This window comes from Artibeus jamaicensis, unplaced genomic scaffold, assembly GCF_021234435.1.
Source record: "Artibeus jamaicensis isolate MK-2021 breed Jamaican fruit bat unplaced genomic scaffold, CSHL_Jam_final contig_781, whole genome shotgun sequence".
In the NCBI taxonomy this organism is placed as follows: Eukaryota; Metazoa; Chordata; class Mammalia; order Chiroptera; family Phyllostomidae; genus Artibeus; species Artibeus jamaicensis.
Window position 1 is genome coordinate 5,908,502 of NW_026521968.1, and position 21,961 is coordinate 5,930,462.

A 21,961-nucleotide genomic window follows, 5' to 3' on the forward strand; every position below is an offset into this window, starting at 1 on the left:
TCTCTGGAGCCACTCCTCACCCACTCTGAGTACCAGGTTGAGGACTCAGGCCACCTTTTAAAGTTGCCTCCTTGTAGGGCATCAAACATATTTTTCCTTGGGAGAACCCAGAAACGGCCTGAGGTCGTGTGCCACTGGACGGGACTGGGATGAACTGACGAGCTTGGCAGAGGCTCACGCCGCCGGGGACAGAGAAGCTGGGGAAAAAATGCCTTTTTTGTTCTAGACACACCACTCTAAATGTGCAGCCCTGCAAACGTGAGGGGAAGAGAAATGGCCGGCAGGTGAGTCAGAACACAATGCATGAAACAGCGTGCCCACAAGGGAATGTGTTCTAAGGAAGCTGGACAGACGCAATATGCACATACAGGTGCCGATCAGTGTCCATCTGAGAGTGACACGCTGGGAGCCCAAACGCCAGACACTGAGGAATTATTAACCAAAATGTGATGCATAAACTGTTCCAGCCAGAAGGTTGGGGTCAATGATAACCTCAAATCATGTGCAGCTTTAAGATTCTACCAGCCTATTTATTCACTCACAGATACGGAACAAGAGCCAGTGTACACCAAGACTGCACGGGCCCCTTGGATAAAATGGCAACACAGAGTATAAAGAAATAAGCAGCTGATGAGGAAACACATCCACCGCGTCCCAGCACTCCCAGGTATATACTCAACGGAAACATGGACATAGACACAAAAAAATGACATGAACAAAAAAGTCCACAGTGGTACTGCTGGTAACAGCGTGGACTGGAAGCAACCCCAGTGTCTAACCCCAATAGAACAAACAAACAAAGGGCGCTGCAGCCCGGCAGTGAGGGGGTCTGGATGCAGGGAGTGGCAGCCACCCTCGGAAGGACGCCGGCAGGTGTCTCGTTACGGAGACAGCCCACCATGTGTGCTCCACGGCAAGACTTGCATGGATTTTGGGAAAACCCCCAAATAACCCAAGAATCCATAAATCTGAAATGGCTCAAAGCACTGCTCCTGATGATCTGAACTTCTCCAGGTGAGACCAGGCCTGCCTGCAATCGAGGCCGGCCAGCCCGTGAAAACTCAGAGACAAGGAGGTGGCTCTCCCCGCTGCGCACACCAGGCCTTCCTTTCCAAATCCCTACTTTTGCTTTCACTTTAAAACTGGCAGTAGTTGGCAGCTGACAACATCTCTCACTCTCTCTCATACACAATTAAACTTCTGTGCAGGCAACTGTGTGTCTCTGAGGGGTTTTTTTGTTTGTTTTTGAACAATGGAATAAAATGAAAGTAGCATTGCTATACACAACATATATAAATCTCACAAATATAATGTGGAGCAAAAGAAGCCAAATTAAAAAGAATGCATACTATGTGACTCCACGTAGACAAAGTTCCAACACAGGTGTTAGAAATGAGACTAAGACATCCCTCTGGAAAGGAGGGAAACGGTAATGATTTTGAGAGACAGAAGGGGGTAGGGAGGACCTGGAACTTTCTATTCCTTGATCTCGGTGACAGTTACATGGGCATGCTTATGTCGTGGTAATTAATCAGGTACACACTTGTGATTAGCACTACTGTGTGTGTATATAGTACTTCAATTAAAATTTCCTATTTAAAAACGAAATCAGGTACTAATAGGAAACATGGAAACTAAAAGTAATCACAATGTGTTGCCATTTTCTGACTGAAGGAGCACAGAGGATAAAGACAGACAGACCACACCATTCCTACTGAGGGTCTTTGTTTCTGTGGCTGTCGCCTTTCTCTCCTGAACTATTGTCCGGTTCCCTCTCTAGCCTGGATCATCTGAGTGTTAAAATGATCTATTATTTCCTATTTGGCGGGAAAACACAAACCACCATAAGGCACATTCCTGAGCTGCAGCGCCTGCAATCAGTCCTTGGAGGGTGTGTGCCCACAGTCACTCCTTCAGCCCAGTGTCTTCTCCACCTGCTACAGCCACTTGCCACCCCATGACAGACGTGCTTGGCAAGTCCCTGGTGACCTTCCAGCCTGAAGATCACTTACCCACCCTCATCTTAGTCTCTCGACAGTACGTGACACGGCTGGCCACTTCCTCCTTGAAAGATTTTTTTCTTTTCTGCATCTGTGACTTATATTCACCCAGGTCTCTTTCTAAAGAACAGCACTGGCTGTTCTTTCTACCTCTTGGCTGACCTCTCTGCCTCTGCCCAACTACCCCTAGGTGGCGCAGAGCTCCAGGGTCTGTGGGAGATCTTTACTCTTTTCTACCTTAACCCTGTCCCTAGCAGAGCTCAGCCAGCCCCATGGCTTGAAATGACATCCATGTGCTGGCGACTTAGATGTTCATCTCCAATCCTTAGTAATCACCTGCATTTGAATGTCTTCCAGGAGTCTCAAAATTATCAGGCCACAGTTTTTTAAATGTTTGTGTTCATGATTAGAGGTTATTATTTTTTAAGTACTCACCTAAGGACATGCTTTTTAAACATTGATTTTAGAGAGAGAGAAATGGAGAAAGAGAGAGACAGAGAGAGGAAAATATCAACGTGAGAGAAACACTGACTGGCCACTCCCCACCACACGCCCTGACTGGGAATCAAACCTGCAACATAGGTGTATCAGATGACGCTCTAACCAACTGAACTACCCAGCAAGGACCCAATTTCTTGATTTCTCTCCAAATTGGACCATTTCCTACCCAGCGCTTTCCCATCTCATAAACTGCACTGCTAACCTAACCACCTAGTTACTTAGATGCCAACTAAGCAGAGTCCTCCTTGATAACTCACTTTCTCTCTCATCGGCAAGTCCCTCAGCTCCGGCTTCGAGCACATCCAGAATCTCTCACCCAACAGCCTCCCCCACACCACTGCTGTCTCTCACCCGGACAATCAGAAGCCTCCCCAAGGGCCCCCGTCTTCCACTCTTGCGCCTCTGCGACGCATTCTCCACATGGCAGGCAGAACAGACTTTTTAAAAATATGTATCAACCCTGACTAGTGTGGCTCCGTGGGTTGGGTATCATCCCACAAACCGAAAGCTCCCGGTTCAATTCCCAGTCAGGGAACATGCCTGAGTTGCAGGCCCGGTCCCCAGTTGGGGGCGTGCGAGAGGCAGCCATTTGATGTGCCTCTCACACATCGATTTTTCTCTCCTTCCTTTCTCCCTCTCTTAACCTCTCTATAAAAATAAATAAATAAAATCTTTTAAATATATATAAGTCTGATCAGTTACTTCCTCCCTCAAAATTCCCCAAAACCTACTCACTGTGCTTGGGATAAAATGCGAACTTAAGTTCATGGGCCAGAGGTACATCACGGCCCAGGCCCTGGTTACTTCTGTCCCCCTCGTCACTCACTCTGCCCCAGCCACAGCTCCGGTGTCTTCCGCCCCTTGCACACACCCCGCACTCACTCCCAGGCTTCTCCAGGACTCACTTACTCACTCCGCTCCGAAGTTCCCATTTCCCACACACACTCTGTACCCTTTCCCCCTCACCCCAGGCCTCAGTGTTTTCTTCTGTGGTGATTTACTGCTTCATCCTTGTCCCCGCTTTACACTGTGTCATTGTATTTGTTTACGAGTTTCTGTGTGGTCTGCCCCGTTAGCCAGTCAGCTCCAGGGAGCAGAAGTGTGCGCCTGTCGCTGGAGCGGGCAGGGGAGGAGAGGTGGGCAGGGGCTGGGGTGCGGAAGATCCCATCTGAGAGACGAATAAGCCTCTGGTAATGATGGACACTGAATGTTCGAGGCCATGAAATGCCAACACTTTCATCAAGATGAGGAGTAAAGGTCATTAAGGAAAATGAAAATAAAATCAGCAAATTTAACCAACATGATAAAACATACCCTTTTTCTGACTGGAGGGGCTGTCTGTGACAATGGGAGGGTCGAGCGCCTGGAGCTGGGAGGGGCTGGGGGCAGAGTTCCAGGACAATGGGCTGCCCCACGGGCTGCCGTTGCAGCTCCCAAGCCTCACGAGCCAGTGATCGGACAAGGAGGAGCTGGTGGAGCCTGAAGAGGAAGCACAGAGAGCGATGGCTGGACCCACCCCAGCCTTCCAGGCTCCCCGAGGGTCTTCTCGCCGCCAGATTCCCACCCCAAGCCCTGGAAGTACAGACCCGCACACACAGAAGGTGAGGGCCAGAGGAGAAACCTGCCACTGATGAACTGCGTGACCCTGCCGAAAATGTGGGGACAGGCACTCGGGCACAGAGAGCAACACTGATGAGCACTGACATGCTTCCCGTGAAGCTACTTGCCGCCAACTCGTTTTCAAGATATGGTATGTTTGTCATTCTTTCTACATCTAACTCCTGTAAAAGGGAGGCAGACTTTGCATTAAGGTTGATTCTTAGATCTTTTAGGGTGCATCTTATCTTTATTTGGCCATTTTCCAACTAGTGGAGAGAAAATCTGAGTAATTAAAAAAATATATTCTCTTTCATCCCAAATACAAGGATGGCTAGTTTACAAAGTGAAATAAATCACATAAAAAAGTCAACTTTGATCCTTTATTTCCTCTAGAGTTCCAAGCAATTTTGAGGTTAGGGTTAGCTAATAAATGTATTGCTGGGCAATAAATGTAGTTAAGCAGCTACATTTCCTACGAAGACCCTGCAGCCTTCATAATTGCCCCTCCCTTTCTAACAGGACTCATGCAGGTTGATATTGCACAAGCTTGATTAAAGTCTGGCTTGAGCCTTGGCTGGTGTGGCTCAGTGGTTGAGGACTGGCCTGCAAACCAAAAGGTCGCCGGTTTGATTCCCAGTCAGCGCACGTGCCTGGTGCAGCCAGGTCCCCAGTGGTGGGCGTGCGAGAGGCAACCAATCAATGTATCTCTCACACATCGATGTTTCTCTCCCCCTCCTTCTCCCTCCCTTCTTCTCTCTAAAAATAAGTAAATAAAAAGTAAAATGAAATAAAATCTGGCCTGACATGAATGAGACTGGGAATATGAAATCCCACACCACCAAGAGTCACTGCCATATGTACCAAACATCTTTTTTCCCCTTTCGTAGATTTCAGTGTGACTCTTCCCCAGCCTTACAGATGGGATTCTAGCCTGTGTGTTCACATCTCTGCAGCAGCAGCCGTAGCTTCCTCTTGCAGATCCTTGCCTACCTCTCTTCTGGTCCTCAGTGTTCAACTAAGCATCTTCCCAGTTCTTACAGTGGCTTCCCAGTTCTCCCTCGTGCTGCCATGAGGAGCAGCCCTACCTCTCACGGAGCTGCTGGCTGACCAGGAAGGGATGCTGTTCCGTTTCTGGTAAAACAGGATGTAAGCCCCGCGGGTAATGACTTCGTCTTCTAGGAGCGATTCCACTGTGCTGTCGTCATAACTGTACCACCGGCCGTCCAGAGAGTTCCGGCAATAGGCTGCAGGTGCAGACCCCAAATTCCATTATTGAAGCCCCCAAATGCAGGGAGACATACCCATTGTCACATCTCAAAAATGGACCTGTTTGTAATGGAATGAGAAATATAGGTCCATTTTTGGCCAGAAACAAATTCTGTGGAATCGAAATCAATCTGTTACACTCCCAGATTGCAGATGCTTTCTGATGAAGTGTGTTGCTACTTTAAACTGAACCCTTATGCTGTAGCCCTTGCTTAAGCAAACTCTCCAGTACAAGAGAGCCCCAAATTATTTAGCCAAATGATGATGTCCACATTCACCCCATTTCTTCCGAAAAGCTTCACAATGCACATCTAATTCAGTATGCAAGGAAAATATGCAATGGAATTAAGGTATACTTCTTTCCCACCCAAGAATAGAAGTCACACATTTTTAAAATGCTATAAATATGATTCTCAATACCTCCCAAACAATTAAAACAAAATATCGTTCTCCTTTCCTCCACATCTTAGTGAATGGTACCAAGACCCCCCTAGTCTGGAGTCAGCCAATTTTTTCTGTAACAAACCAGAGAGAAACTACTTTAGGCTTTGCAGCTCACACATGGCCCATGTGCTCTCTGCTATAGATTCCTGTTCTTCTTTTCACCACTTTAAAAATGCAAAAACTACTTTTACCTCACAAGCCATACAAAGACGGTGCTGGACTGAACGTGGCCCTCGGGCCGTAGTCCACTGTCCCTGCACTCGCACAGCCAGGCTCCTGGTTCACCTTTGCTCTCCCTTCCCCCTCCACCCCATGCCCAGCCTCCAAGCCAGTTTCACTGATTCCACCAAAATGTGTCTTAAATACCCTGACTGTCATCACTCAAGCCCCACTCGAGCCCCAGAAGCATCCTCCTAATTGAAATGACAACTTCCACTCTTGCTCTCTCACAGAGAAGAGCTACTACCTCAGTTTGTAATCAGAATTATGCCTTCACTTCTCTGCCTGAAACCTTTTAATGGCTTCCCATCACTTTTTAGGAAAAATGCAAACTCTTGCCCATGCCTTACAGCCCCTTCTGGTCCAGCCCCATCTAGCCCTTGGCTGAATCACTTGAGCCACGACAGGCTACCATCAGTCCTCAAACAGAGCAAACCTTTGCCCCAGGGCCTTTGCACATGCTGGTAGTTCTGCCCATAATGGTCTTCCTCCCATTACCCACATAGCTAGTTCCACCTCATCCTTTAGCTCTTGACCTAAAGGTGACATTCTCACAGAGGATGTCGCTGTCACAGACATAATTAATCAGCCCATCACTTTTTCATAATGCCGGGTAGTGGAAGTGCTAGAGTGGCAAGCCCCTTTCACTGTCTGTGCCTGAAATCAGCCTGAAGGCCCGGGAAGTCAGGACTCCCATCCATCCTATTCAGCACGGGAGCCCCACACAGGGTCTGGCATAGAACAAGCACTTAATAAATGTTTGTCACAGAACAAATTAATGATGATCATGGATTTCTCTGCAGCCCAGTGTCTTCCATTAGTATACTACAACTGTGCACTTTCTGAAAAACTAGTATTTTAAAGCATTTTTTAAAAATGAAATAATTTGTACTGTTCTTGAACAGACCAGTATGTGATGAAGGACGACAGAAAAAGTCACCCAGCTCTTTGCTTCTGTCCTTCATTCATCTACTTCTCCCAAGTTCCTCCAAAGGGTAAGGGTAACAATGAACCTTATACATGGAAATAAAAAATCTACAGGTAAGAAACCCCCAGGTGAGGATACATGTTACTCTTGGTTCTAACAATTATCCTCCTATACTTGATACGGTCAGACTTCGGGCCATCACTAACTTCACATCCCAACCACCAACCTAACTCCACTCTGCGGGCAGGCCCAGGCCCTGTGCCCTGCGGCAGATGCCTGGTGTTCAGCGAGTGAGGGCTCAGCTCACGTTGGTGCCCGAGAGGGCCAGGCATTCCAGGAGCGCCTCTGCTCCAGGCTCCCTGAGACCCAGGCCACATCCACGACTCGCAGCCACAGCAGCCGGCAGCCAAGAGGTACAGCTCACCTGTGTAATGCCCACCTTGCAGACTGCCGTGGTGGTTGCAGACGGCATACAGGTCATACAGGAAGTCCGGAGGGTAGCTGGTGGGCAGGCAGGCTGGCTGCTTCCAGGAAGGCCAGGGGCCGGGCGCGGCCTTGGCACCAGCACTCCTCTGGGCTACGTGAGGAGCCATGTTGAGGTCGCAGAGGGGAAACTTCACCAGCGTGGAGAGCTTGTTTCTTCTCTCACCCACTTGACAGAACCTTTTAAGGTGGATGATGAGGATGTCGGGCAGGGTCCACAGACTCAGCTTCACCATGCCCTGCTGGAGGGCTTTGCAGTGGGGACACTTCCATGCATCATCCTGGGCTAGCTGCAAAGGAAGCCACCAGGACTGTGAGGCCCCTGCGGCACTGGGCCAACCCACCGAAAGGCACCAGTCTCCCTCCTGGCTGGGGAGCAGACCCCCCAGGGCAGGACCTGCTCCTCCTTAGTGTAGAACTGAAAACATTCGTCCAAGGTACAGCTGTGCTGCTGGTGCGCCTGCTGCTGCCGCCACACGCTGTCGGCTTCCTGGACTCGCTCCTCCTGCAGGTCCCCGAACAGGCTGCGGAGAGAGAATGGATGGCCTTCAGGATTCCCACCTTCGGGGGGCCTCCCCTAAGTCTCTGCTCACAGCTGACAGGGTGGAAGGCACCCACCAGATGAGGTGAAGGTGCCCCACGGGGACCTCATGCCTACATACTCCGACTCGGCACTCGCTCTCCTGCACCAGAACTCTCTGTCCCACCAGCTCGAGTGCCCACGTCCTTGGCTCACTTGTCTGTTTCCCTGTCCCAGCACAGGGCCTACCACCCAGTAGGAGGTTAATAAACACTTGCTGGGCCCTGGCTGGGTGGCTCACTTGGTTGGAGCTTCGTCCCATATAACCAAAGGCCGTGAGTCTGATTCCCAATCTGGGTGTGTACATAAGGCAACCAATTGGTATTTCCCTCACACATTGATCTCTCTCTCAAATCAATTAAAACATATCCTCAGGTGAGCATAAAAAAAATACTTGCCAAACTGAACAGCGTCCTTTTTCAAAGTAGGGCCAATGCACTTGGTATTACAGAAGCAGCCAAGTTAATGATTCAGAGCGTGGTCTAGAGCAGGACAATATAGGTTCACATCCCAGCTGTGTCATGCAGGAGCTGTGTGACACTGGGCACCTGTTTCACCTCTCTGTGCCTCAGTTTCCACACTTGAAAAGGCAGATTATGGCAGCACCCCCTCACAGAATGTAATAATGATAAAACAAATCACACATGCATGAAGTGCTCTGGGCAACGGCTGGCACGGGGCGGGTGAGTAGGCACCACGTGCCAGTTCACTCCGACTACCTCACCACCACTGACACCGCCCGCCACTCCCGTCGTCACCACTATTACAGGCATGTCTGGTCTGACTGCGCTTCACAGATGTGTTTTTTACAAATCAAAGGCAAGACCCTCTGCCAGAAAAAAGATTACAACTCACTTTATTGTGACATTTGTTTTATTGTCGTTGTCTGGAACTAAACCCCCAATATCTTCAAGGTCTGCCTGTACCATCACTGTTGTTTATCATTTGGGTTTCTCAGAGGCATGGACCACATGGCACCAAGACGCATACTGCCTGACAGTCACTGGGGACAACTGGGCACAGGAAGGCTTCTGTGCACTGCCAGGCATCGTCTCTCTCTGCTGGCGCCAAATCCCATTGAACTCACCGCTCCTTGACACAGCTGTCCCACTCGACGGCCAATTTGACATGCGGGGGGCCTCCTGGCTTCCTGAGATGCAAAGCCCTGAGGACAGAACAAGGAGCCCATCAGAAAGCATGAGGCCTCCTCCCCACATCTTGGCAGGGTCCAAAGGTCTCCCTCTACCCCCAGGACTGATGTTCCAAACAGAATTGCCCAATGGTGAGTGAAAACCGAAGTCGGGTATCTGGGGAGCTGCTGCCTGCTGAAGACTTAGTCCTAATCTACCTCCGACTAGGCTCCACTTGCTCCCTTGGGAGCTTGCGCGCTCTGAGGAGCTGGGTGACCGCAAGGACACAGATCAGCTCTCCCACTGCAGCCCAGAACTTTCTCCGCATCTGGAGGGCAGTTCCACTTGACTGTCCTACATAAATCCCCATTCTGATTATGCCTAAAATGAGCTGACTTTCCTCCGCCACATGTGGCAGGAACGCCCTCTAGCCCACCTCCACACACAGAAAGTTCTTCTCTTTCAGACCCTCAAATACCCAGAAACTCTTCATGTGAGTCAATCTATAGCTCTTCCCAGCTACTTGGGCTCAGCTCAACCTCAGCCAAGAAAAGGTTGGTTGTTCTTAACAAAGAAGAGATAAGTCAAGAAAAGCATGGAGGACATAAGGCTTTGTCCCCAAATCAATAAGACACATGCAAGTGCTGGGGGAGGCTGCACCTAAAGAGGCTTAGAATGCTTCATAATGAAAAAGCATTCTAATGAAAAAGCAGTAACGTCCGCTACCTCATGGAGAGTGAGGCCCTGGGATAGCAGGTCAGTGTGTGTGTGTTTGTGAGTCCCTGACTGATACTAGGATGATTCAAAAACAGGGTTTGAGCTCATGGAAGGTAGAAACCCTGTGGCTGCACAGCACCAGATCTGGGGTGAGGGTGTGGCACCATCTGAGGAACAAGAGCCAGAAGGAAGCAAGGAACAAGGTGTACCTGGGAGAAGCCCTCCCAGCTTATCATTCCAGATGAAGAATGACCACCCTTCCTCACTCTTCTGTACACTGAGGGGAACTAAGCCACAGGCATGTGACTGTCTCCTTCTTCATCTGCTTCAGTCTTCCCAAAGAGGAGAAGCAGCCTCATGTGGCTGTTAGGGTTGGGGGAGGAAGTGACCAGCTCTCCCCTCCTGCTCATGCCCCCCTACGGTCTAAGGCTGCCATCCTATCATCCACGCGTTGGGCTTCCTGGCAGCAGCTCTGTCTGTCCCTGCAAGTGGAAGGCTGGCAGATTGGGGCGTGTGTTCAATTTAGAGGAGATACACTGAGGAGCTACAGATAAAGGGGAAGCAAGCAATAGATAAGGGGGGAAGCAAGAAGGGGGTGACCAGGGACAAGGTTAAGTCCCTGGTCACCAGGTTGGGTCACTGAGTAGATGGTGATTATCTCTAGTCACAGAAGACAGGAGAGGAAAGCCTTGCCCGGGAAGAGTTCAGATGGGCAAATGTCTAGTCTTCACGTCTATGAGACATGTAAGTAAGCCACATGGGTCTGTACCTCTGATAAAAATCTAGGCTGGAGGTAGAGAGCTGAGAGACCTGGACCTAAGGGTGGTAGGTAGAACCAAGGCAAGGTATTTCAGGGGTGCAATGTGGAGGGAGTGTGTAGGGGGTGGAAGCGGGGCACTGAGGCCTGACAGTATTTATTTAAGAGTCCCAGAGAGGCAGAGAAACACTTCAAGCGACACAAAGAAGTTTCTAGAAGATAAACAAGACAGGGTATATCCATACAATGAAATATTATTTAGCCTTATAAACAAAGGAAATTCTGATGCACGCTGCAATATGCATGAACCTTGAAGACTATACCAAGTGCAGTAAGGCAACCACAGAAGGACAATTCTGTAGGGATCCACTCAGGTGTGGCACGCAGAGCGTAGGATTCACAGAGGCAGAAAGTGGAAAGGTGGTTGTCATGGGCTGAGGGGCAGTGGAGTGGGGAGTTGCTGATTAATGAGGACAGAGTTTCAATTTAGGAAGGTGAGGAAAGCTCTAAGGATGAATAGCGGTGATGTTTGCACAACAGTGTACATGTGCTTAATTAACACTATTGAGTGGTCCACTTGAAAGTGGTTAAGATGGTAAATTATATGTTTTGTGTATTTTGCCACAATTTTAAGAATTTCTAGGAGAACGAGGGGATGCAGGGATAATGGAGGGAGAGTTTCCCGAGAGGTGGGGGAGGGGCGAGACAGAGGCAGGGGCAGGCTGGGCAGAGGGTGGTTGTAACCAGAGGGCTGGAGCCTCAGGGGCAGGCTGGGCTCCCTTCAGTGTGGCCAACTTGCAGAGCACTTCCCAAACTAACTCTAGTGAGAGACCCGTTCGTTGGTTTGTTTCCAAACCAGTGCAGACAAATAGTTTTGTAAAATATAATAAAAGTGTAATGGCAGGGGGAGGAGAGACATACAAAATACAAGTTCAACTTTTTAAAAATTATTGTATTCCTATATTTATATTTTAAATTGCTCTATCATATTGCTTTAATGCTTTTAAAAGCTTCTTCAAGTTCTTCTCAGAATTAGCTGGTATTCTGTGGAACGAACTCTGACTAGCAGTTTTCTTCTTTAGGGTGGAGCACAGTGGCGGGGGTTGGGGGGACCCTTCTCACAGCCTCGGCCTCACCCCCAGGCTCCCTCTTCCCATCACACCCAAGCAGGCCCTGGTTGACATTTCTCCTGCCCCCCAACTCTGTGTAGCAGCTACCAGCCAAGGAGAGTGCAGATGGGGTGCAGGGCACAGAACTTTCTGGCTTACCCTCATCCTGGTTCCTGGTCCCTTTTAGAGGGAAGGGCCCTTCTCTATTACAGTCTGACACCAATTCAGATTTTGACACCAATTCCAATGTTTTATTTTTTCCATACCAAGCAATTAAATCGATTTTGAACTGTCTACCTGGAGACAGCATCAGATCCCACAAGTAAGGCTCAGTCCTCTAAGACTCTCAGCACCCCTCCCCCACCTCAGACACCAATGGCAAGTCCGAGTTGTCTCCTGTGCTCCTGACCAACCCAATAATAATAGATTGGAAGGTCCAGGGATCCCCTCCTTGGGTTCAATTAACTTGCTTACAGCAGCTTACAGAGCTCAGAGGAACAGTCTACGAACTAGATCATCAGTCTGTTAGAGCTCAGGAATGGAGAGATGGAAGAGATACACAGGGCAAGGCGTGTGGGAAGGGGCAGGGAGCACGCACACCCTCTCCAGGCTCCGCTCTCCCAGCACCTCCGCGTGTTCATCAGTCCTGGAGCTCCCCAAATAATGTCCTTTTGGGTTTTATGGAGGCTTCATTACACAGTCATGATTGAGTAAATCATTAGCCACTGGGGAAAGATTCAACCTCCAGCCCCTTCACCCCCTCCCCAAGGTCAGGTGGATGGGACTGAAAGTTTCAAATCTCCAGTCATGTGGTTGGTTCTCCTGGCAACTAGCCCCACCCTTAGGTGCTTTGCAGTAGTAACCTCATCAACACAAACTTGGATGTCTTTGAAAGGGGTTTACTATGAATAATAACAAGATATCTTTAATGCTTTTATCATTTAGGAAATTGCAAGGGTTTTAGGAGCTCTGTGCTACAGCTGGGAACCCCGAATATATATCTCTTACTATAAACTATAATATTGTACCTGTACTATGGATTCAGTCGGCTTGGGCTGACCAAGCCAGGAAACAGGACAACCTGAATGAGAACTTCGTGGGAAATGAGCAGACTGCCTGTCCGGTGCCAGGCTGCCTGCAGGCTGCCCAGCCAGGCTGCACCCAGCGGGAGGCTGTGGTGCAGGCCCATGGAGAGTCAGGGCATCAGAACCACCGGAGACATGGCCACCCTGGTTCAGTCCTCAACCAGAGGCCACAACCTTCCACAGTTTGGGGCCAATGTTCAGTGGTAGAATTCTCCCCTGCCCTACAGGGGGATTTAGGTTGAATTCAATAGCATGACTAATTGAGTGAATTTGGGCTTTTCAGTCAGATCTGGGTTCAAATTCAGCTTCAGCCATTAACTAGCAGTGTGAGTGTGAGCAAGTTAACAGATTTCTGGGAACCCTAGGCTAAGGCTGGGTGAGCGACCTTCAGACCATAAGCCACTACAGAAACAAAGCTTATCTCCCTGGCAGGAGTACCACTTCTGCTCCTTTTACTTCATCCATAACTGGCCCCCAATGCTTGGTCGGTTAGACAATGACAGGTAAGATTCCCTTGGGGGGGGAACAACCTAAAACAGGCACAATCACATGGAGGCCCCAGGGAATGACTTGGGGGGCTACAGCAAAAGGGGGTGACACACCCTAGCTTTTTGGCTTTGACATAGCCTGAGTCCTCATTCTGTCTGCAAGAAGTCTCCTAATCTCTTGGCCGCCTTACTACCCTTGCCTGACTTAAGCCTGAGACAATGCCTTAAGCCTGAAACAATGCTGGTGGTGGGTATCGCCCTGTGCTGGAAAGGGTGGGTTCCCTAGGGCAATCAGGCTTAAGAAAGAATATGTAAAATCCTGTGAAACCTGCTTTGTTTACAATGCTCTCAATTAAATGAGGGTCCAAGCAAGAAGTGAGTTTGTTCCTCAGAGTTTTATAGATCTTTAGCTATCTGACCCTGACTCAAAAGTAGGCCCTCAGAGTTCTTTGTTATCTATTGTTTGATCCTCATGGCCTGACAATGATTAATGAGCTTTACCTGTATTCCTGTGCAAAATGAACCAAATAAAAGCCCATTGAGGAAAAGGCTCCTGGTCCTTTTCCTTTGAGAGATTGGCCATCTTTCCTCCCCAAGCAGATCATGTCTTGGTAGACTTATTCTCATCCGCGGCGGCTGGGGGGGCCGTGTGGGCAGAGCCTCCCCACAATCTCATCTTTGACGTGGTCATCACAGTAGGTCTCTAGACATAAGGGCTGCAAGCGCAGAATGTGTTATGAGGACCTAACCCAGTGGCAGGCTCTAGAGAGGGAAGTGACCGAGAGCAGCTGAGACTGTCGTCACCTTTGTTGATAACTAGTCTCAAAGGGATCTAGTCAAATAAGATCACATTCATTCTCTTACCAAATCTGGAACATCCCCTTACCTGTCAACTGCCCAGTGACAGAGAGGCCTGCTGTCCTGTGGGGACAAGTAGCTCCAGGCGAGGGAATGCCCCACAACCCGGATGGAGAACAGCAGCCCTGGGTTCTGCCAAGACGAACACAGGGGAGGGGTCGTCATCATGCATGCTGGTTTAAATTAGACTCTAAGGTGCAAATAAATTACTCAAAAAATGTAACTCTTTTTCTTTTTAGTCTATTTTGAGTATTCCCTCAATGATCAGTGTTCAAAACCTAGAGATGGGAAAGCTTCATCTGACTTTGAAAATACAGTCTCTGTTAACATAGTGATCTAACACTGTTAATGCATTACATTTTTTGAAAGGATGAACATGCTGTTTTTAAACAACTTGTGCTTAATTGGAACAGGAGCTGGCACAGTCATTGGAAAAATAAGTCAGTTATGTTAATGAGTTATTAATAGGTAATTTAACTTACTTTCAGATAATTATCATCACCAAATTACCAAAATGAGCCAATAATCTAAAAGCAAATTAGCGTACACTTTACATACTAAACGCTAAGTAAACACTTCAAAACAAGCCATATAAAGAAATACTAAATACGGGTTTTTGTTTTTTTTAATTTTTAATCCCCACCTGAGGATGTGGGTTTTGGGGTTTTTTAAATTAATTTTAAAGAGGGAGAAACATCAGTGTGAGAGAGGCACATAGATCGGTTGCCTCCTGTGTGCAACCCTGACCAGAGATCGAACCTGCAATCTAGGTATGTGCCCTGACTGGGGATCGAACCCATAACATTTTGGTGTACAGGACAACACTCCAACTAACCGAGCCATCCACCCAGGGCATAAACCTCTTTTTTCATAATTCATGCAAATTAAGGCCATCCAGCAAATTGGTCATTTTTGTAAGGGACACTTTGCTGTCCTCTATTCTTGCCTACAGTCTCCAATATATGTTTACTGTTTTTAATATCTTCAGTTCAGTGTTGTGAATTCTGAATGTATTCTTTCCAAAATATTACCATGTTAAGCCAGTATTAACTAGATTACCAAAAGCATTACGAGTTAAACGGGTGGGCTGGCCTGGGAAGCTCACGACCATGTAGAATATAGCATTCCTGCAGACAATCATGTCCAATCACACACTTACCAGTGACTGTAGAAAAGCATCCATAGCTGAGCGGGAGGCTACCTGTATTAGAACCTGGCTGGCACCTGGGCTTGCTGATTGGTTTCTAAACTCAGAATGACTGTGGGGTGCAGAGGCCAAAGCACATGTGCGTCGAGGCGCAGAATGAGGCCAGCAGAGTTCAACGGTCACACAGGCGTGGTTTCACCCACTTTCAAGACTCAGAAACACAGAGTTTGGGGGAAGGCTAAAGCTATTCCTAGATATTGTGACCTACTTGGAAAGAAGTCCATGCTTGTAATTTGGGCACAGTGGCAGATCTGCTGGGCAGAACAGAGAGCAAAATCCCTTGGAGACCATGATAGGTTCAAATGGGGTAAGGTCTTTAACACAGGGGTGCTTGGGGAAAACCCTAACTTCAGTGTTTTTCTCTGTGCCTGAGGGAGTGTGAATGATAAAGAATTACCACTGAAATGAGTATTGATGCATCTCCCAAGTGCAAAGATCTTCCTAAGAGAATAGTCAGGGGGAAACAAAGTTTGGATGCCACTGATCTATCCCTAAAGATGTCAGCACCCATGCCAGGCAGCCACCGGAAACTTTTCGGATACCACAGGGGCTGCAGGAGATGGATTTGAAAGATGTTGCTTTTTACTTGAAAACTACCAACCTGAGAAAAAATAAATGAGCAAGGCAAAAAAGTGTTTTCCCTTCAGTTTCTATCTCAGTTTTTTTTCAAAAACTGGACAAAAATTATTTTACTATCTTAGTTTTCATATTTGGACATAAACATCAATGTTTATTTTTCACAGAAGTTATATGCGAAGTCCCTTGAAATTTTCGATCCAAACATAAAAGTTACAATTTATTACAATAAGCTATCCTCTAGGAAGAACTATGACAAGCCCCAAATATACAAAATTCAGAAGAATTACGTAAATGCTACTCTTTATTCCAATGGTGTTTTGTAAGATTTAATGAGAAAAAAGCTTTGTCCGTGAAAGTTCTTTTGCAATGCATAGTGAAGTACTACAGGTCATCCACTGATTATCTCCTCACACATAAACCAGAGCTGTTTTCTACAACAGTGTGAGTACTCGTTAACAGCAAATTCTCATCTCTCCTGAGCCACTCCTAGCTTTCTATCCCCTCCACCACCCCTTCCCAACACAAACACACACACACACTGACCTGCTGTCCCAGGGCCTCACTCTTCATGAGGTAGCGGACGTTACTGAGGATGCACTGCTGGAGCTGAGCCCAGGAAATGGTCCTGTCTTCTTTTATCAGGAAGGGTGGCCCAAATCTGACAGTCCAAGGACATCAGATTATTTCAGCAAAAAACCACCAACACCCAACAGCTGTGAGCCAATGCTCTACTCAAAGTCACCTCTCCACTGCATAAGAGTTAAACGCCAAGCATAATACAAAATTGCCAGAGAACTCTGCTGCAAATGGAGACACTGGGGTGTGAAGAGGGGCCCAGAGACACAAAGCCATGGAGAGATGCTGCAACTTCAAACAGACGGATCCAAGTGATCTCAGCCGAGCAGCTGAGAAACCCTTCCCCACAGCGGAGAGGAGAGGAAGCGAACACCGAAGCTACAGGAAAGCAAGGCAGAGATACACCTGGAGGGAACCCAGTCTGGCTGGCACTGCTGGTTTTGTGCATCAGATTTATTATCATAACTGGGAATTTTTTCATATCCCAATCTGATGAACAGACAGGAGTGGGTTTCTAATACTGAGGACACCAGATGTGGCTGCAGCCATCAGTCCTAGGGCAGCCATGGGTGACTCTGGACACATCACTGACCATTGATTGTTTCGTGGCCACACCACACAGGTTGTGTGAAGACCCAATGGGTTATGAGTGGGAAAGTGTTGAATGGACTTTTCTCTGCTGAACCAGCACAGATCTGAGGCCATGTGTCTGGACGGGCAAGAGCACTGTGCCATCCCGCCTATAGGGACAGAGTGGTTTATTTTCCTTATCATCTATCATTAATTAGTCATTCTGGTTGCTTCCAATTTTTTATTTAAACAATGCTTGCTTATAGGGAACCATCTATATGCTTATACACTCACCTTTGGGTGCACATGACCAATTGTTTCTCTGGGATAAAGTTGCAGAAGTAGAAATGCAGAGCTGTCTATTCCCCATCTGCCTCCAGAAGCGCCACAGCCTCTACCATTGAGGGGCGGGCCCCACTCCCTTGACTCTCGCCCACAATGAGTAGCGCCAGCTTTTAAAAGTTCTTTTAAAAATCTGAAAAGCTGAAAGTGGCAGCTTGCTATTGCAATCAGAATCTCTTCTACGAGTATATGAGGCTGAATATTCTAACTTAAGCTTGTATTTCTTTGTGAATTAATGTTAATTTCTGAGGCAGATTTTACTAAGAATATTTTGCTGACTGGAGAGCTAAGTTTTATGTGATGGATATGAGTCCTGTATCTTTCACATAATGTGAATATTTCTCCACTTTGTGCTTTGCTTTTCAAATTCACTTTTAGTTTAAAATTGTAAATGTATTTAAAACATTATCCTGTTCCTTTATAGCTCCTCACTTAAGTGTTAAAAAGCCCCTACTCTGAGATGAAAATATGCCTCTACATTATCTTCAAGTTATTTGATGGTTTCCCTCACTCTAACTACCTCCCTAATCAACCTGGAATTTATGTGTGAATTTACGGTGGAAGTAAAATGTTGATTACATAAACTTAAAAAACAAATCAATTAGCCCAGCCTTATACATTGAATAATTTACTAAATACCTAATAATATAAAATATAACATTTTTATCATATAGTACTTAAATATACTTTGGTCTGTTCTGTTCCATTGATTTAAGTTTCTATTTTTCTGCCTAATCAATCACAATATTTTAATAATTAAAACCTCACTCTGTTTTAATAGAGCTATCCCTCTTCTTTTCCCCCTCCTACAGTATTTTTCTGGCTATTCTTACAAGTTTACAATTCTAGATAAATTTTAGAAACATTCCACCAATCTAAAAAATTTTGATGGGAGTTATATCTTTTAAACATTTCATTTGAACTATATAAGAAACTATCTCCTTTTGTATATTAGCTATGTAACCAGTCACTTTCCTTAACCCTTCTGTTAATTTGAATCGCTTTCAAGTTTTTGGTACTCTGGACAGGCAACACTATAATCTGCAAAGAGCGGTAACTGCATCTCCTCTTAGAGCCGGTTTCTTTTTCCTTGTCTTATATTACTGCCCAGGCCTTAGAACACAGTATAAAATAATAGTGGTGAAAACAATAATAATTGTTCCTGAAATCATTAGAAAGCTTTCAATGTTTAATTGTCTTTAAGGACAATGTTTGCCATCTGCTTACGACAGTTATTTCTGATCTTTTGATCAGAAAGTACCCCATGCCCTACTCCTAGTTGATTAATCTTGAGAATGGATGTTTAATTTTATCAAATTAGAATTATTCTAGACAGAATTCCAATACATGTCTATGCATCCCAGATATCACATAAAAAGAAGGATGAAGTTGAACATACCTGCTGGCCTGCTTCCCTGACCCCACCAAGTTACAGAAGAGGATTAGCACCTTGTTTTCACCATGGACAGGCAGGGATGCTCGCTGACCCGCAGGGGCTGCCAAGCGAGGAGAGATGGACAGACCAGGTGCATGAGCTGAGGAGAGAGAACTGCATTTGTATTTTTTTTATAATTAATTTTATTTAGTTATTTTTCAAGTACAGTTTTTTGTCTATTTTTCCCATCCCAGCCTCACCCACCCCTTGCTCCCCACCTCCCTCCCATTTCCACCCCCCTTAGTTCTCATCCCTGTGTCCTTCCTATTTGTTCCTCCAAATCACTCCCCCTTTTTCCCCTTAACTTCCCTTCCTTCTCCCCTCTGGTCACTATCCCCTTGTTCTCTATTTCAGTGTCTTTGTTTTTTTTTCTGCTTGCTTGTTTGTTTTGTTGTTTAGCTTCCTGTTAAAGGTGAGACCATATGGTATTTGTCTTTCAGCACCTGGCCTATTTCACTCAGCATAATGCTTTCCAGTTCCATCCATGTTGTTGCAAAAGGTAGTAGCTCCTTCTTTCTCTCTGCTGCATAGAATTCCATTGTGTATATGTACCACAATTTTTTGATCCATTCATTTACTGATGGGCACCTAGGTTGCTTCCAACTCTTGGCTATTGTAAATTGTGCTGCTATGAACATTGTGGTGCATAGGTTCTTTGATATTGATGTTTTAGGATTCTTAGGATATAATCCCAGCAGTGGAATTGCTGGGTCAAAAGGCAGGTCGATTTTTATTTTTCTGAGAAAATTCCATACTGTTTTCCATAATGGTTGTACCAGTCTGCAATCCCACCAACAGTGATGCATTTGTATTCTTAATGCAACTGCTTTGCCAGGTCAAAACCCTGGCTCCCCTAGGCCCTCCTTCTCTTTCAGCCTCTCTCCCCCACCGCTGGGAGACACTAGAGCACTTCAGGGGGAGAGAGACGAGGTCCGTGGCCACCCGCCACCTGCACACAAAGATTATGTAATTAGTAAAGAACCTGTACTGTGTTCAGCCAGTAATTTAAAGATAAGGCAGGGATCATAATGAACACTTTTCAAAGCTAATCTGAAAAATATGCCAAAATTATTTTGGATATTTGTCTGCCTGATCAAAGAGCCAACATAAGCACACAGAAAAGGTAGGAATCATTACCCTTGAGGAATTAGGGGAATCGGACTTTCCTCAATTTCTAATGAGCTGAAAATCTGACTCTTAAGGCACAGGTGTGTCGCCTGTGACTGGATTTGAAATGAGGGCTTGTTTCACTGAGTTATAACATATTCAGGGCTGGTCAATGTCTTGCTCCAGATTCCTTGCCCAGAATGTCTCTGTTGACCCAGAAGAACCACAGACACCTGGTTCCAGCAGCCAGCTGCCTATGCTGGTGAGGATGCGGGGTCCAAGCACAGGATTCGCCGGGGGTGTATGGCACCATGGGCACAGGGCACTCTAAATATGGGCCTTCCTTACTGGCTGACTGAGCCAAACATATACTGACCTGCAATGAAAGACTGACAGGAAGTGGCCATTTTGGCCAATCTCAAGTTCAGGAGAGGCAAGCATTAGGAAGTAGAACCTTTAACAAAAGGTCATTTAATAACCTCTTTGCCCATCTACTGCTCCAGTTTGTAATAAAACTGCTTTAAGCACAGACCTTAAATCACTGGAGTCTGAAAGCAAGGATTTCCCCAGCACCTGTACTGATTAGTGACTGTCGAAGCGCGGCCTCAGGGCCGGCAGCATCAGTACCACCAGGGAACTTGCTGTACTTGCAAATTTTCTGGCCCTGCCTCAGCAAATCAGAAACTCTGTGGGTAAGGCTTGGAAATCTGCTTAAACAAGCCTTTAGGTGATGCTGACATTCACTAAGTTCTGGAAAACCTCTGTATGAGTTGAATACTTGTAAGTAACCAACCATCTGCACAACAAATATCAGATAAAGTAAGCCTGATAGTTCCAAGTACTAAAATGTAAATATTGTATACCTTAGTGCCCAATGAGCATTTTGTCAGACCTGTAACTTACAACATTCAACCCTGAGTATACCTGAGAGTACCTCCTGGCCGGGGGGTGGAGGGGCTCGGAAGGCATACACATTGTCTTCCTCTGCAATAGAGTTCAGGTCCTCTTCATCAGAGAAGGACCGCTGGAGTCCACTGGGGTACAGCTCAACCAAGATCACCTGAAATGGGAAGGACCATTTTCCATCTCAATCCCTCAAAAGGAAGTAAACAGATGAGAAATCTAAAAGTGAAGGGATTAAGAAGCATAAATTTGCGGTTACAAAATAGTTCCAGAGATGCAAAGCATGGCATAGGAAACATAGTCAATAATATTATAATAACTATGTACCATGTCAGATGGATACTAGACTTATGGGGGAATCATCTCATAAGTTGAATAAATGTCTAACCACTATGCTGTACACCTGAAACTAATATAATATTAAATGTCAACTGTAATTGACATTTTTAAAATAATAAAAGTGACTGATAGGCTTAAATCTCCCTTTTATCCTCTCCTCTCTTCTAGCTAGTGAGAAATACTACTTATTTTTAGTACTAAACCACAGGTATAACATTAGATGAAATACAGACATCTCAACTGTGACAATAGAATATCAAACTGCTCCAGGGAAGGATGGGGGGGAAGAAAGTTGAAAATCTGAAGTTTAATACACAGCTAATGTATCATGCAAGGTGAGCATAAAATAAAGGCATCAGATAAAAAATGAGAATGTTTACCACTAACAGATCTCCAATGCAAGAACTTAATAAATCTAATGAGTATTGCTAACTTTTTTACATTATGACACACATGATGGAACACTGAGTAAGCAGAAGAAGCTGGTTTTGTAGAGGAATAGGGGGGTGACTGCTTCCAGGGCCCTGGCTACCCCAGACCCAACTCTGTTGCCTCAGGGGCTAAAGGAATCAACATCCCGGCACACACAAAGCATCCAAGAAACACTGGCTAAAAAATTCTCTTTTTTCTTTAAAAGATTTTATTTATTTATTTTTAGAGAGAGGGGAAGAGGAGAAAAAAGGGAGAGAAACATCAATATGTGGTTGCCTCTTGCATGCCCCTCCTAGGGACCAGGCCC

The 21,961-nt window shown here is 46.3% G+C and overlaps 1 protein-coding gene across 2 annotated transcripts in view; it reads right to left on the reverse strand.

Moving 5' to 3' along the window:
- USP43 (ubiquitin specific peptidase 43) overlaps positions 1 to 21,961 on the reverse strand; it is a 60,747-nt gene that overhangs the window by 11,355 nt on the left and 27,431 nt on the right. Inside the window, exons 6-14 of one of the 2 annotated variants that reach the window (XM_053672721.1) lie at positions 20,905 to 21,040; positions 18,838 to 18,934; positions 16,494 to 16,608; positions 14,193 to 14,296; positions 9,108 to 9,185; positions 7,838 to 7,964; positions 7,382 to 7,730; positions 5,186 to 5,344; positions 3,816 to 3,980 (exon numbers count right to left, since the gene is read on the reverse strand). In XM_053672721.1, coding sequence (XP_053528696.1) covers positions 3,816 to 3,980; positions 5,186 to 5,344; positions 7,382 to 7,730; positions 7,838 to 7,964; positions 9,108 to 9,185; positions 14,193 to 14,296; positions 16,494 to 16,608; positions 18,838 to 18,934; positions 20,905 to 21,040 — 1,330 coding nt within the window. Of the gene's footprint in view, positions 1 to 3,815; positions 3,981 to 5,185; positions 5,345 to 7,381; positions 7,731 to 7,837; positions 7,965 to 9,107; positions 9,186 to 14,192; positions 14,297 to 16,493; positions 16,609 to 18,837; positions 18,974 to 20,904; positions 21,041 to 21,961 lie in introns of both variants that reach the window. The other variant, XM_037164991.2, reaches the window with a different exon arrangement.